This window comes from Chrysoperla carnea, chromosome 3 (assembly GCF_905475395.1).
Source record: "Chrysoperla carnea chromosome 3, inChrCarn1.1, whole genome shotgun sequence".
NCBI lineage: Eukaryota > Metazoa > Arthropoda > Insecta > Neuroptera > Chrysopidae > Chrysoperla > Chrysoperla carnea.
In genome coordinates this window covers 74,997,586-75,014,830 of record NC_058339.1, presented here as the reverse complement: position 1 = coordinate 75,014,830, position 17,245 = coordinate 74,997,586, and the positions used below count along the sequence as shown (strand labels likewise).

Sequence of the window (17,245 nt, the reverse complement as noted above, 5' to 3'; positions counted from 1 at the left end):
TATATTAAAATGTCTTTTTTGTGTTATTTAAAAATAGTTTTTTTTTCTTTCTATTTTCAGAAAATTAATTTATATTTTTTTTAAATTTCAAATGATTTGTCAAATTCACTATCTAATATTGTTTTAATTATAAGTGATAAACGCAGATGGCTCTGTTTTATCTTATAAACTTTATTTTAAAACTTCGTATTTAAAGCTCAAATTTAACGTTTTTACAAAATAAAAAATATATCAAATTTTTTTTTTAATTCTTGAAAAATATTATTTTATATTATATTAATAATTTCTTTTTTTGGTTAAAATTTCTACAATTAATTGTTTTTACACAACGATCGTCATCGTACCTGTTTAAACGTTTTTCTACGCCATTTTATGTGAAAAAGCTGAGCATAGACATTTAGAAAGTAGTTTTTGATGTTAAGGTTGCTGCAATATTATCAAAAAGTTTGAGATTGTATGCGGGGTAAGAGTATATAAGCATGTAGTGCACAATACTCTTACTATAGTTGTTTCTGTTCAACAATAAAATGTTTTAACTTTGCGTTATTATATCTCAGCAAATAAATAGTTAATATTTTATGTTTTTCTTCTCCTAACTCAGAACAAACTTCAACATGCCTGTAGTAAGGCAACTATTTTAAGGACTATATTCTGATATACTCATGTCACTAGATGTCACTAAATAACAAAATGGCGACAGCTTTACTATTTCTAATTACGGAATCGAAATATCGTTTATAATATAGCCATGTTTTTAAAAAGAATATATACTTAAAATTTTTTCGTCCCATTTCGTATATGCCAAATTGATAATGGTCCCAATTTAAATTAAAAAAAAATAATAGTAACTGAGTGAAAGGTAAAAGGGAAAAGAAAAGGAAAAACGCTGATGGACGGCAATTTTATAGAAAATTTTAACGTTAAGAAGAATTTTTCACATGGCTATATAAAGTATAAACATTCGATAGACTAAATTTTCGGAAAACATGTTTCTAATATTGCTTATTAATTGTAAGACGATTTATAATGATGTAAATTCAAACCTACCTTTTTAGAATTAACTCCTTTCACTTGTTGGTGCCTAATTTAACTAAACAGAATCCCGAAAATTGAAGTATGCTTTTTCAACTCCCAATTTCTTATTAAAGTTTTGATTAGAAGTCCTTACCTAAGCCTATGCTAATTATTAACACAACAGTGGCGTAGAAAGTCTGTACGCGTACGTTAATTATGTAATTTTTTTTAAAATCAGTCAACAAATATAAATTAAGTCGAAAACTAATTGAGATAGAAAATTGCAAACGTAATAAGACAAATTTAAATCAATAGAAAATGATCGATAAATTTATTGTACCCATGAAGCGGGTGCCCATAATGGTTCCGTTTCAACCCTATTCACAGCTGTTACTAATTGTTCAAATGCTGTTGCTAAATCTGCATTTACAATTTGTTCATCAAATAAATGTTCGTATAAAAATTCAATACGAGATGATGCATGAAGTATTTCATGAAATTCGTCATCCTGTAAACAAAAATTTTATTAATCTACTTATAAACCTAAGTAAGAATATATTTTTGCAGAAGTGGGGGGGGGGGAGAAGATTGAAACATTTGTTCATCATGTAAGGTCATCAAGTGAATAAAAACAATAATCAATTTTTTTCGAGTTCGAGAACATTTTATTATGTCAAAATGTGATATTCAGTCACTTTTTTCAATAAAGTAATCCTGCGAGGTACAGAAAAAGACTTTTCCAAAATACGCATCATCTCGACCGACATGCGCATCGACCTCTACATCGCGATGTATATTGAGCTAGGCTAAACCGTTTAGGCAGAAACAAATCGATGTGCGCTATATAGATCGTAATAATCTTCAACTGAATTAGTCTGTACATTCAAGTATTGAGTCTGTCGCGAATATTGACTTCCGCAATTATATGTTGTATTTTTCGCAGATTTCGCTTGAACTCCTCTTCTTTCAATCAAAATCTGTTTCGCAGCATCAGCTAGTTTGTTAGCCTCTCCAAGATACGGCTTTTCTAATAGAAGTACTTAAACAGCTAATTAGTCAGTGGAAATGTGTTTCGTAAATGGCAGCATTTACAGGACTTTATTGTTAGTTCCAATTTATGGGGAGAGATAGTCAATGGACACGGGACTGACGTCATGAACAACTCCAAAATGTACAAAGACTTAGCAGTTTTTTACGCAATATGATAGATAAAAGTATACTTACAGTAAAACCTCTAGAATTGTTTGCATCAAATGTAGAGCGTGCATGCGCTAACGCTCTCGTTTCTTTTAACACTTCTAACGATGGCGGTTTAATATAAATTATGTACGGTTTTAATTGTGGCGAACGTAGTAATTTTAACGCTTGATAATGTGGATTTAAAATAGTTACAAAACCACCGTGCACGAGCATTTTTACACTGTCTAACGAAGTACCGTACAAATTTCCTTTATATTCCCCATATTCAATGAAATTCCCTTTTTCGATTTCATTTTCCATGTAACTTCGTTCAACAAAAAAGTATTCTTGACCATTCACTTCCGCTGGACGTTTTTCACGACTTGTATCTATAAAAACAATAGCATAAGAAAAAATAAACAAAGAAAATGTGCAGACTTTTTTTTTAAAACTTACATGGCATTGGAGTTTTATATTTTTTAGGATTTGTTGCAATCAAACGACGTTTCAATTCATTACGACCAACACCAGGTGCACCAATTAACACAATTGGACGATAGATACCAGGACGGGGATATAATTTTGCAACTTCTTCGTATGTGGCAATTTGTTCACGATCGAAATCATCATTTTCCGCTGTGTCATACATAATTTTTTTAGTTTTAATGGTTGTACACCTAGGGGATTTAGGAGATTGTGGCGCACAAGACATCACAACAGGAGCGACTGCAACAGAACACAACCCTATCCAAAGGGTAAGCATACATGCATATTTGTTAGTCTAATAGGAAGTGAAGCAATGCTTTTTATATGAAAAGAAAATTAATGTTCTGTTAATCGTTTCAATTATACGCATGCGTACATGTCACATTAAAAAGCTCAAAATATAAATGAATTTTTAAGAATTGAAAAAAGTTGATGAAATGAATATGTCTTCTACTAAAACAATGCAAAATATTCGAAATATCATCGGTGGTTTTTGATTCCAGCAGGTCTGTTTTTTCTACCGAGTGTACTGAGCACTTGCCCAGGGCTCCACGATCAACAGGAGCTCCAAACTGCCGTCAAAAAATCATTCTTTACAACCGTCGTTTCGTTCTACACAATTAGCACGATTCAGTGACAGAATAATTTATTTACAATGCGATTTTCGAAGTTTCTAGCCGTAAACTTAAAGTATTAGTATTTCGAGCATTGAAAGAAATTCGATTTGCGTTGCCAACTATCAAAATACGGAAAGTGAGACGAATTGCGATAGTGACATTGAATAATTGTCTAATAAGCATACTAATTTAGTCGAAAAACTAATCCAGGGTAAGCTAAATGCTAATATTTTGTATTTCGTGGCAGAAAAATGACATATTTTTTTAACAAATCAGTTTGTTTATCCACTCTGGCACAAGGTGTGAGCCTGTCTCTTTTCTGTAAGTCATTAATAGACCTTTTCATTTAAATTACAATTCACTATTGTTTCGGACAGTCAGTAATAAGTTGGATAAAGATAGAAAATATCTGTTTTTCATTTTATCACATTATTTTTTTTACATTCTCTCCGAAACAAAAAAGAATCATTTTTTTAAATGAAAAGGTCTATGACGTAACCATAGACACAGAAAATGAAGCGCATTCTTGGTATAGCTGTCAAATGAAATTTAAAAAAAAAAGTGGCTCGTGATCCTTATGTACCCAGGTCCGGAATTGTACACAGTGGTTTTATATTCTTGTGTAGGCTAGAAGTGAAATTCGATACATACTGTTCTCTGCTACAACGCCGTTAGTGAATATAATTCGAAGAGTTCGGACAGTATTATTTACCTTCGACAGACTTTTTCGGCAACGTAATAGCGGCTGTTACAGGCCACTAGTTAGAAGCCAAAACAATAAAATTACGATTATTTTTCATTGCGAATATTTTGCATTGATTTGTAGGTTGCTTAAAATTGAAAATGATGTAAATTGTTTTGGAAAAATGATGAAACAAAGAAAAGATTTTATTAAAAATTCATGGAATTCATAATAACCACTTTCCATCACATGAATCACAATTTTTACGATTTAAATATTTTAAGATCAGGCAAATAAACTTTGGGTTCCGTAGATGATGCAACAAAAAAATTATATTATTTCTGAGAGTAAACCTACATACTATAGAGGCTCATGTTCTTCGTGTATTTTAATGAAGATTGCGCAAACTTTTGATACTCTGCCGTATAAATAAAAGACTACCATAGAGTTAAATTTAGTTAGAATAGTTTTCTACAGCTAAGTGTTTAGTGAACCCAATATGTGTATTTATTCGCTTTAATATGTAATATCTGGATGACCGAGCTTTGCTCGGTTTTTTTTTTACTTAAAAAGACAAATTTTATCACTAAAATAAGAACCGTTTAAAACTCCACATAACTACCAATTTGAATCCCTTGGTACACCAATAGATGTCAGGAACAGTCCTATTTTACATTATATGTAAGAACCGTTTAAAACTCCACATAACTACCAATTTGAATCCCTTGGTACACCAATAGATGCCAGGAACAGTCCTATTTTACATTGTATGTTTCAGTTTTTCATGAAAAGGCGGATAAAACGACATTTCTGATAAATGAAACCTTGTTAGATCGACTTATCGCCCCAAAAAACCCCTACATACTTATTTTCATGAAAATCGTTGGAGCCATTTCCAAGATCGTAAATATATATATACAAGAATTGCTCGTTTAAATATATAAGATAGGAATTTAGTAACTGAGTAATGCTCGAATACACAGCCGTAGGCATGCCCATCGTACTCACAATGGTAGATCCGCTCTTGCTAAATACACTTAATTTGGCTAGAGCAAACTCTAATTTTCCTGTACAAAGAGTAAATTTCTGTGCCAGAAAGATTCGTGTATTTCTAAAAGAAACATTTAAAACAAATCTGTATGCAAATTTTTTAGAACTGAATATTATTAATAGCAGAAGATTCATTAACAAACAGCCATTATTAAAAATTGAAAATATTCTACGGAACCCGAACAAAACATGATTAACCATTTCTTGCAAAAACTGTTCATAACCAAAATAATAATTTAAAAACAAATTAAACGCTTACCAACTACTTCTTCTTTACTATCTTTTGTTATTTGGCTACGCTCATGTATAATTCGTCGCTCTTGTAATGCTCGACTTGGTATCAAACCAGCGCGCATATTTTTATCACCCTCTTTACGTGCTTGCCACCAATATGCATCATCTTGTGATACGATATGGAGGACATCACCTTTTTGAAAGTCTAATCCAGCTTCTTTACATGGAATATACGGATCAGTCGATGCACAATAATCGAAATATGCTCGAACCCGTACTTTACTCTCCCATATACCGTTTTTACTATCAGCTGGTACTAATTTAAACGTTATTGTACCTTCGGAATTTTGCTAGAAAAATGTAAATTAATATTAATTTGATATCTTTATTAAATTTTCCTAGAGAAAATCAATCCTAATATCGCATCGGAAGTATGTAAAAACAGTTAGTTTAAAAACATATCTAATCACACGGAATAAGTTTCGATTTTTCCGATATACTCCTTTTCAGGTGTTTAGGAGAAGGGGTGGGGGCAATGTCTGCCAACAATATGTTACGTTTGTGCGATCATTAGGGAGCTTATTTGGTACGGGGCAGAAATTTTTCTCAGTTATTCATGGATTTTTTGACTCGCTCCTAAAATAAATGATTTTTGAGCATTTTATTATATGATTTGATAAAAATTAAAATTACAAATCAAAATAAATTTTGTAACTCAAAATTTTTCAATTACAAAATCTATTACTAATTCTAGAAATTAAATTTTAATTTTGAAATTTTTATCAAATCCAAATTTAGAATAGGTTCTTTATACAAGTTCATCGTTTCATTACCCAGTTTTTGCATATAGATGCTTTCGTGGGGCATCTTATTTGGTAGAGCTTGGTACTAATTTTAAAAGTTTTAAATTGGGTTTGTTAAGATTTGATTGGATTTTAAAAGCACAGCCGGGAAGATAGAAGAAGACGAACTGGTACTTACCAATATTGTAAGAACATCATTTGGTGTTTTCCCTTCGACATTTATATTATTCACTTCAATAACTTCATCGCCTACATGTATTAAACCAGATCGATCAGCGGCTCCACCATGCATGATACGTGCAATCACTATTTTACCAGTTTCTTCATCTGTTTTAATTGTTGCACCCTATACATATTAAAAATTATAAAACAATATACAATCAAACAATCGATAAATCAATATTATAGTCATCAATAACATTGAAATTTATTTCATCAAACATTTATCTAAATCCATTCAATACATTTAACATATATAGGATTGATAGTCTCATTGGCACCGAGGCTAAAAAACTCAGAAAACGATCTTTATCAATAAGTATTTTTGATTTTTATCAATGGTCGACTTGTTCAAAACAACAATGCGCGTCGACATTAGTGCGGGCATACATTATTTATCTCTTATTAACTAACGCCTGCACAAAAGCCGAAACGCATTTGTTATTAGAACAAACCTAATAACTGTCACAATGCTTTTTGGTAAAAAGTTTCTACTACATCTAATATGTTTAGCCTTGTCTGTGGTCCAGTGTCCTTGTCTCACACATATTTGCACCAGTTGCAACCATACAGATAATACAGATAGAGAACGCTAGCCTGTAAGTTTTTTTTTTTTTTTTTGTATCCTATTATTCTATTACCAGTTCCTAAAGGAACTATAAATAGGTCTGCTGAATAGATATCATGAACGGTAACTACCCACTGATAGTCACCTAATCGAGTTTATTATAGTATGTAAACTATAATAAAAACTATTTACGTAAATCTAAATCGCAAATATAGAACACTTTGTCTATTTAGTCTATTTTCTCTTTCACTATTGCCTAAGAGACTGATTACTTCAACGTTTGGGTGCCTTTCAAGGCGAGTCAAGTAACTTTCCACACAAATCCACACAGGTTTTAGAATTGTTTTATACACGAACACTTTATTGTCTAATGATTAACAGCCAGTACAGTTTCGAGAATTTTAAATTTAAAGCCTGTAAGTGGATGCGATATAAAGCATGTAAGCGTAGCGAGAGAGAAGACTGCCATCGAGTTCCCCTGTGCCCTTGTCATAATCATAATGCACATATATAATTATTATATGCACGATAGTCAGTATATTACGATTAAGAATACGTATTAGATAAGGGCACAGCGGAACTCTCGCTGCGCATACCGCATACACTTACAGGCTAGCAGATATCTATCTATATTACAACAGTGGGTGAAACAAGTACTCTAAATCAAAGACAAGAACAAATATGCATGACGGCGTAATGTTATTAAGATCAATATGACTCAAGGAATAACTCAAAATGGCCGACTTTAAATGTTTCTAGTCTATTTTCATTTACTCCCCGAATAATTAATATCAGACAAATCCTCAGCGAAACGTTTAAGTAGTATTTAGTAGTATTATAATTAATTAAAAAATTTAAAAGAAACATATTTATTTCAAAGTTTTAAGTTTTTACTTCTGTCGGCAGTTCACATGAATGCCGACCTTTTTTTTATTGGTTTCCATATTCAACACATTCTTTGGTTCGCATATTCTTCATAAATCCTTAAAATATACAAAAATGCTGGCAAAACATCCCCATCATACATTAATCAAGTTTTACTTTGGATACTGACATTTATAAGGAACATATCCTATCGATTTAGCAGAAAAAGGAAATCGCATAAGAGGATAAGGCGGTGTAAGATAATTGGGAATTGAAGAAATTTCGAGAGGAATAAAAAATAAGCAGTCTTATTCGCTTTGATTGCATTAATAGAAAAAGGCCTAAGTCTTATTATACACTTCAGAAAACTGCGTGGCATTTATGCTGGCTGAATGAAGTGAGTTAGGCACTTTTACTTGTTTAGATACTGTTTTCTTTCGATGCCATTATTAGAGGAATAGATCTTACAATATGTTCGGAATTTTTAGCTCTCACGTGTGAATGAGACTTTATAAGAATGAGAAAAGTAAATTATTGTTATAATTGAATAGATACAGAAACAGGAAGTAGCGAAGCAAGCGAAATGCAGACAAATTGTTGTTGTCAGTAAAAATATTGTAAAGTATACGAAATGATATGAGAAATACTTGATGATTTGAATTATTAAAAAAGGCTGCATTCAGCGGCACTGAGCTCGCGCGAGTTCTCAGTTAGCACCGGCACTTCATTTAATTTTTGTTAAGATAGACCGGTCCTAGCTGGATATCACCGATCGCTCAGTTTGCGTAAACGCAGACAATGTAAATCAAATTTTGGTCATAAAATTCCAGTGTAATAACATGGTCAAAATTTGTCTTACATATTTAAGTCGATTTTGATTTCATTATGAATTGTTGATCCTTGAACGATTTTTAAGTCTTGTTAATGAAGTTTAAAAAAGTAGTGCAATGGAAGCTATTTAGCGATGTGAAACAGAGTGATTGCTGTGTGTGTGTGTTAACTTACCACAATTGGTTCTGCGCTTTGAGCGCCAGTCTTTGCAAGCAAAGTAATAAAACAGCCAAAGTCACCAAATACTCTCAATACAAAATACAAAGATAACGCATAGAAACTATGTTTTTATGAATATCACAAAAATTTTCTATTTCTAATTTGAATTTAAAATATCTCCGCAAGTTTTTTAAAAGTTTTATCTTACAAAACTCTTTCAAAAGAATAATGGAGAAAAGTACCAGATTCTGACCCGATCAAAAAGTTTAAGATTCTTTGACTCTTCGTACTTAAAACGAATTCTTCGATCTTACACCCAACGGAACTTTTTGCTAAGAGGGAATAAACTGCAACATATCAAAATGTAACCATTTTTATTCAGTTCAAATTTTCTCTTTTTTTAATCATTTTTGGGATATTCAGTTACTGATTGCGAAAATAATTTCAGTAAATGTTTTTATCAATAATTATTTTCACAATTGATATAGTAAATTAATTTTATTAAAATTAATATAAAAATTAAATACAGCAGAGTCTCAAAAATTCATGGAAAGGGCGCTAAAATATTGTCACTAAGTAGCTTAATTAAAAGTTTACATACTAGAAAAGCAAAAACTTTTGGAATGGTTTAGAATTTCGGAAAATTAATAAACTAAAATATTTAAAAACTTCAAATTTGTTTTTTGTCTCTTCGCTAATTTAAGTATTGCTACAATAGCGCCATTTTGAGATTCTACTGTACTACTGATAAATGGACATTTATTTCTCGATAATTCATTTTTTCAAAACTTCATTTCTTCGAAACTTCGTTTCTAATATTTTGTCCATTTATTTTGTTAAATATTAGTTTAAATCGTAATGTTAGTTTATATTTTTAGCATTAATAGTCACAAAAATTGTTAGTTATTTCAAAAAAAAGCAAACATTAATTGAAATTGTAATCAGGTAGGTTATGTTTTATCGCCAAATTTAAGGTTAGAAAACCGTCAATAATGTGATGTTATTCAGTAAATATCGAACTTTTCAAATTTTCGTACGCAAAACCACTCAATTTCAAATAAAATAATTTTTCTGGTCGATATGAATAATACGATATCCAAATTATGTATCAAAAAATTTACCTGAATACAACCAACGTAATTAACGTTGAAAATTACATTCATTGAATAAAATTATTGAAACATTTTGAATTAATTTTAAAAATTTTGAAAACTTACCAATGGTTCATTACTTTTAACAAGTTGTACAATCTTAATAGTCTCTTCATCTTCATCAACTTCCAATGGGATTTCAGGTAAATGAGGGTAATAATCCTTTTGTGCTACAGCATCATGAGCACACAGTATTCCCTAAAATATTCGTTTCTCATGAATACGAATATAAAAAAAAGAATAAGCGTAATAATTACTTGAATATGTGGTCGTTGTAATAGAAAAAACAATTCTTTACAATCTTCTGAGACATGTGTACGTGATGCGAGAACTTCTAGGACATCCATCATAACTTGCATTGATGTAGAGAGTAATGGGAAAAATTTTTTACTTGTAGTTGAACCCTTAATTTTATTATGAGCACTCACTAGGGCATGCAATTCTTTGGATTTTAGTAGTTCACTTAAAAATACAAATTCATCTTCAGACGATGGCAGTTCTTTTTGTTCTTGAGCATTTTCTAATGATGACAGTAATCGACTAAGGGCTATTTGGAGAAAAAAATTAAAATTATTTAATTCAAAAATGTTTTCGGTTTTTTAAAATCAAATACAAAAAAATCAGATTATCAGTAGAAACGTAAAACCTGAAGCTGTCTCGATATTTTTTGAAGATAGCAATATATTTCCCTCACACTGTATTTTGTTTCTTTAGATTTGCGTTGGCTCTATAGCCCCTAGGCGGGAAATATTCTCAGCAAGAAAAATAAGTGGAATTCAAATTGGCAATGGTAATTTTAATGTCAATTTCGAAAAGCTCCTTAATCTTCGGATGAGAAATATCCCATGGAAATGTCCTCAATTTGGGAACTAGAGTGAATGCAACACTGGACTCTTTTGGAAGATATAGAAACTATCTTAAGACTTTTGTTAATAGCTTAGTCTATGGAGGGTAGAAATGAGAAGAACCATCTATGCGTATAAAAAGTGTCTACCGAAAAACAGAAAATTGGTTGCACTTCTGAAATGAAAGTAAAAGTTCTAATTTCCTTATTTTCTTTTTTAAGCTGGCCACTTTTTTACTTTAACTTCCCCTCGGTTTCCATAACCTAACGTGTGTGTTTTCCAAATGAATATAAAATGCATTTTTGATTTCACTAAATTTTCTTTTAATGCAAAAAAACTCTCGTTGAATGGTTAGTCCCATAAATGCTAAGACACTTTGATAGGCATAAAAGTTTTTTTTTATTTGACTTCAACATTTTTCGTTGCTGACGTTGTAAGAGAGAATGCTTGCTATTTTGGCCGCTTTTTTAAGCTAAAATACAACTTTTGCTCTAAACTGGACCGTTCGGCAGATTTATGCATATCAAATACTTAGGAATTAATAAAATAGAAATGTTAATTTGTAATTTTTTTTACTTTAATGTTGCATCTATCTCAAAAATAAGCCCATTGACACAGAGTGAACACTAGGGTTGCCATCTCTCCAGATTTGATCAGGAGACTCCCTATACCAACATAAATTCTCGAGAGTTCAGTAAAGAAAGATATTTTTTTATTATTTATTTCATATGCAGATAATTCGACAATTCTGAGCAGTTTTTATTTTTAATTTCTTGAAACGTATTTAGTTAAATTTTTAATTATAAAAAAGTTTCCAAAACATCAAAAAGTATTATACTCTGGTGGTATAGTTAGATCAATTTCAATATCTCCCAACTTCCCGAAACTTTGAGGTGGCAACCTTAACGTACACTCATGGTAAAACTAGGTAAAATTACCTACTTAAGACTTGAAAAACAACTGAAACTAAGAATAAAGGATACTATTTGAAACCACAAATGAAAACAGGAAAGATAACATTTAAAAAGTTATAAAATAACAACAAAAAATCTCAACAAATTAATACAGATAATCAAAAATAAACTTTATTTAAAAAAATTAAAATACAAAAACGAGCAAATAAAATTTACAGAAAATTAGTTACAATATATAGAAAAAAATATATATATATAAAAAAGCAATAAAATTAAAACAACATAAAGCAAGTTTCCACAAATTCTATAAAACATATTTTACCTGGATCCCACGTCACATTCGAACCGTTTGCCATTGTTTCAGTTACCATTTAATTATTTTTGTTATAAAATATCTAAAAGATATAATTTTTTTTTTCAAAACTTTTAAAAATAATGAAAAGCTATAAATTTGTTATGTAATTTTTATATGAAAATTTAACGATTTTTTTGGAAGAATGCCCATGAAGTAAAGTTTACTCAGTTAGTGGTTTATAAAACAAATGAAATATTATTCTTATAAATACCAATTTATTATGCAAAAAACAAACATTGTCAGCAGTTTTTGGTGTTATCTATAAATAATTTGCAATCTGTTTCGCAAGTTTTCCTAGTATTCAAAAGTCGGTTTAATTTTGTAGTCAAAATAAATGATATTTATTAATTTTTATGGATTAAAATAATAATTGTTTATTAATTATTAATAAATAAGTGTAATTACCACTTGAAATTAGAAATTAATCGATGGATATTCATTTAATTTTCACTTCAAATAACTAAGTCGATCGAATTTACTAGCCATTTGTAAAGATACGGACGCGCATGATCTAATGTTTATCTGTCAGTTTTTACATTCATATGTATATGAGCGTATGTATGAAGATATTAAAAATCGGTCGAAAAGATTACTTTTCGATAAGCTTTGTTCATTAAAGTATGGTTCCATCGAAATAGACCACTTCACATGTAATCTTAAAGTTTCGATTAAATCGAACTGAAATCAAAGTTTAAAGTCGACGATGCCGACAATAAATTCTTAGCCCTGGTTTTCTTCAAACTTATGAAAGAACTAAAGGTAATTAAATCCGGGTAATACATCGATTAACTTTAGGGTTAAAGTTGCAAGAATTCGAAATATAAACCAGAAAGTCACGAGGTAGTGAAATTCATTAAATTATATCAACGAATCTGTATAATATTTTTGATGTATTGTACCTACAGCTTTTCCATGATTAAAAATTTAAAAAAATATCCTTCAAATAATTTAAAATAAAAGCTGTCAAGAACTGTCGACTTGAAATAATATGAAACAAATAATCAAAAAATAGCTTTATTGAACTCTAGATGTAGTGCTACTGAAACTGAGGGACGCGGCCCCCGACGGAGAACAGAAACTCCTACCAGGAAGCCGCGAAATATTCCAGTATTTAAAAAAAAGTCATAAAAACATTAATAATACTTAAAAAATAAAATAAATTTGAATCTTTCATCAACATTTTAATTCTGAATACCAAACGTTGAATCTTCTTATAAAAACTTTCTTCGTGATCAAAGGGCAATAATTAAGGATGGGCAGACATGTTTCTAGAGGATTTAAGTTGATCTTGAGGGCCAGGTGAAACTGCACGATTGCTTTACTCGCCCCAAACAAATCTGGAAAGGTGGTAATCCTAATATAAGTTAAATTCTTAACCAGTATCTTAGAAATTTTTAGAGGCAGGGAAGTTTTTCGGAGTAATATACTTTAAAATAACATTATTTTGTAACCAAGTGATTTTCTCCGAAAATTTCGTAAACTCTACAATCCAAGGAGTTCAAGAATAGAGGCCCGCTGGTCATGTGAGAATTTGAAATTCGATTTTAGTAGCCATTTTGACTATAATAAATAATTTATTAGTTGTGTTTAATTTCATTAAAAACCGAAATGGAATGAACTATACTAAAATCAATTTACAAAAGAACTGTCTTAAAATGATTAAGAAGAATTTCAATCTTAATTTAACATATTTTCATAAAAAATTCGTCTTTTTCAAGATAATTGACAGTTCTGGGTAATACACTTTTCACAGCAGATGGCAACAATAATCAACTGTGAAGTTTGACGCATTTATTTTGACAGGCGACTTTTTAAAAATATTCTGAAATAATTTTATTAAAAAGTCTTAAACCATTATCAAGTAAAACATGTTAAGTTTTGATAAAATTTAAAGAATGTTTTGTTTAAAATGTTTTAGAAATTATGAATAGTATAATATGATTCAAAATAGGCGGTGAGCGCCGAGACGACAGCGCCGTTATTTTCGACGTTGTCCGCGCCACGACGCGATGATACTCAGCCACCTGCTTGAAGAGTGACAGAGAGGCAGCATATACAAACATTCTTGGCTATGTTCCGACGGTCAGATACAGCATACCGACGCTTTCAATCATAATATTATACACATATACACAAAAACACATTTGATATTATGTTATTTTATGTTTTTATCATTTAATTTTTATGTTTGATTATGTTTGTAGTTTAGTTTTTTTTTTTAGTTTTTTAATTAAATTCATTTGTTTATTATTTTTTAAGGTGAGCGTCATTTTATTTTTCATTTATTCCATTAATTAATTTTTTTGATTTGTTATTTGAATGACAGTATGATTGTATTTAAATGGCGATCAGGCGACTGTCTTTTGTTATTTTATTTTTTGATAGATATGTTTTTATCTATGTAATTTATTTATCTATGAACTAACCTAAACAAAATAACATTTTATTTTCTGTTTATTAAAATAAATAATACTTATAATAAAATAAATATTTAATGATCGGTGTTTTGATTTTTTATTTTAAATTTTGGTTATGTTTGTCACACCTGTGGATTTAATTAATTATTACGTTTAAGGAGGGGGAGAGGGATTCAGTTATGATTTATGCTTGTAGGTAGTTCAAAAGAGTTCAAATATTGTAGTACAATATTGATAATGAATTTTATGAATTATTTATCAATGAAATAAGACATTTATGAAGGTTGTTCTGATACAAGTAAAAATTTCTTAAAAACCTTCGTTCAAAAAGTCCTAAAAAAAAAACCTTTTCGTTTGATAAACTAGGGATTTGATTACTTAGACCCAGGAAAATTCCAATTTATCCGAATAAATAGATATGAATTCTGGAAAAAATAATCAATTTAATTTTTTGACTATCTACAGCCAAATATGTGCAGCTAGTGTTAAACAATTTTCATTCACAGAAAAGAACAACATTGAGGAAAATTTCAATTCCAAGATTATTCCATATGAATTAATCAAGACAGGATTAGAAATTAATTCAGCATGATTTCTGAACACTACTGTTTTAACGACTGATAACTGACCATATATTTGATTATTGATCCGAAAATTATTATTGATCAATCTACATGTTTTTTGAGTCCCTTTTTCTAAAAATAAAACCATTGTTTAATTTTCCTAAAATTCATTAATATTAAACTATGAATACCTTCTTTAAAATATTAAATTGAAATATCAATTCTTACTTTGGTGTCGGTTTGAAATTGATAAGTAAATTTTCTTTACAAAATTTCAAATATATTTTTCGTAATGGCGATGATTTTATGTTATTTTTTTTCAGATAGTGTTTTCACATTTACCCGAAAATGTTTTCATAATTTCAATGCAAAGTAAGTGAATTTCTTTTTTATTTATATAATATAATATAATAATTTTTAAAAATTATTTTGAATTTTATCGGAAGTTTTTGAACATAATTATATTTCATGTTATAGATATCTGTATATACATTATTGGAATAGTTGATAAATTGTTTCATAGATGGCAGACTATTGTATGATAGCGTAGTGTCTGTTAGCGCGTAAAAGTCTAGCGATAACTTTTTGACTAATGTTCAAATAGATATTATAAATATATTTGGATACGAAAAACCGGAAGGAAGTATTAAAAATTTACCCTGCACCAACACCTTTTTTTTTTTTTGCAAAATCTTCAAGAAAATTATTTTTGGAAGCTAATGACCCTGAAAAGTTAATTTTATTTCAATTGTAAATAATGTTTTGACATCTGTTGGGTTTTTGATGATTTTATCTATACCAGGCATGGGCAAACGGGACTTAGAGAAGTCCCTCAGACTTTTTGCTTATTTTTTTTTTATTTATCTCATTACTATTAGAGAAACGGAGATAGATAGAAAAGTCGTATATCCGCCTCGCTTCCTCCTCTATGAGCAATGCGAACTTGGATAAAGTTTACACAATAAAGTTTATGACACACAATAAAGTCGCAACAATGGTGACTTAAAATAACTCGCATGCCGTTGCCTGATCTAATTATGCCCGATCTATACCTTTCAATATATAATCAATCGTGTAATTGATTTTTCTTTACGCTCCCAAACAAGAAATTTATTTTTGTGTTCAAAAGTTATTAATACTTCACTGTTTATTAAAAAAAATCAAAAAGTACCATTTTGGCAACTGATTTTATAAATGAAAACACAAATTTTTTTCTTTCGATCAAAATCACGTGACGTGAGACATGATGTGCTTAGTTTGCCGTCATTGTGCATATTATTATTACTTACACCAAAGAGTATAAGATAGAGGACTAGGTCGCGTATACAGGCATCAATGCCATCTGGAATTTGTGTCTAAGTACTAAAGTACTGTCATGACAGTTTAAATCTGTATTGACATATAATTTTATATTTTTCTTTGGTATCTATTGAATGGAATAAACTTTATAAATTTAAAATTTTCGTTATCAATTCTATTTACCACATTCTTATTTTCAAAATTAAATTAAATTTATTTAATTTTTCAAGTTTCAAGCATATGTCAACTTAAAAAAGACACCCTGTATACATTTAACTGTCATATAAAGCTGCAATTTTTTTAATCTAGATTACCGATTTCTCATTTAGCTTATGAAAACCATCAATTATCGGAAAATCGCATGGGTTTGTACTATGCAGTAGACTATCTTCCTCTATAATGTTTATAAGCGGGGAGCCCGTGACATTAAAACTGCACTTACTGCAGGGTTTATCTTGGCAGAAATATTTTTTATAAATTTTTATATTTTTAATAATTAAGTATTTTTATTACTTTCATGGAAATTAATTTGTAAGAAACTATTTTATTGCAAATTTTATACATTTTCAGGAAAATTTGGTGTGATAGCGTGGCAAAAATTACTGTCGAGCCGATTTTTAATATATAAAGCCAATAAAATTTTACCCTTATCGCGGAATTACTTTTTTAATTTGTTCGTTTTGAGTTATACTTTCGAAATATCTCGGTGTGACAGCTCAAAACTTGACCAAAATATTTTTCACACGAGTAAAAAGAAAAAAAATCCTGGCGAAAAATTATTCTGCCAGGATAAACCTTGGCACACCTAATCCATATTGTACCTATCGTTAAATTGAATTGATAGATATGCGAATTTTCGAAATCCCTGTTAGTGCATTTTTACTGTTACGGGCTCCAAGGCTATTAGGGTTTCATTATATAATATGTACATATTACACAATATCGAAGGAGTTTATAGTTGTTATTATATTTTATATTATATATTATATATATAT

At 29.9% G+C, this 17,245-nt stretch overlaps 2 protein-coding genes across 5 annotated transcripts in view; one reads left to right on the top strand and one right to left on the bottom strand.

The window, feature by feature from the left end:
* Window positions 1-323: 323 nt before the first annotated feature.
* LOC123296758 (MAGUK p55 subfamily member 7) lies at window positions 324-12,448 on the bottom strand. 4 transcript variants are annotated; one of them, XM_044878403.1, is made up of 10 exons: window positions 12,377-12,448; window positions 11,939-12,011; window positions 10,115-10,404; window positions 9,924-10,055; window positions 8,722-8,751; window positions 6,244-6,411; window positions 5,288-5,612; window positions 2,650-2,937; window positions 2,239-2,582; window positions 324-1,522 (listed from the first exon to the last, which is right to left on the bottom strand). In XM_044878403.1, exons 2-10 carry the CDS (start codon window positions 11,985-11,987, stop codon window positions 1,346-1,348), a joined length of 1,803 nt encoding a protein of 600 aa, XP_044734338.1. In that variant the 5' UTR covers window positions 11,988-12,011; window positions 12,377-12,448; the 3' UTR covers window positions 324-1,345. The 4 variants fall into 4 exon arrangements, with proteins under 4 accessions (XP_044734338.1, XP_044734340.1, XP_044734339.1 ...); XM_044878405.1 differs by having other exon boundaries at window positions 2,650-2,829; XM_044878404.1 differs by lacking the exon at window positions 8,722-8,751.
* Window positions 12,449-14,195: 1,747 nt separating this feature from the next.
* LOC123296756 (protein bric-a-brac 1-like) overlaps window positions 14,196-17,245 on the top strand; it is a 461,654-nt gene continuing 458,604 nt past the window's right edge. The window contains exons 1-2 of the mRNA XM_044878401.1: window positions 14,196-14,230; window positions 15,275-15,323. The gene's annotated coding sequence lies outside the window, so the exon portion shown is untranslated. The remainder of the gene's footprint in view (window positions 14,231-15,274; window positions 15,324-17,245) is intronic.

Excerpts from the sequence above, each read along its gene's own strand:
- LOC123296758 (XM_044878403.1), bottom strand. The coding sequence starts at position 11,987 with ATGGTAACTGAAACAATGGCAAACGGTTCGAATGTGACGTGGGATCCA. Across the intron at positions 2,583-2,649 it reads ATATAAAACTCCAATGCCAT|ATACAAGTCGTGAAAAACGT; the intron begins GTAAGTTTTAAA and ends TTGTTTTTATAG. Across the intron at positions 1,523-2,238 it reads ACAATTCTAGAGGTTTTACT|GATGACGAATTTCATGAAAT; the intron begins GTAAGTATACTT and ends TTTTGTTTACAG.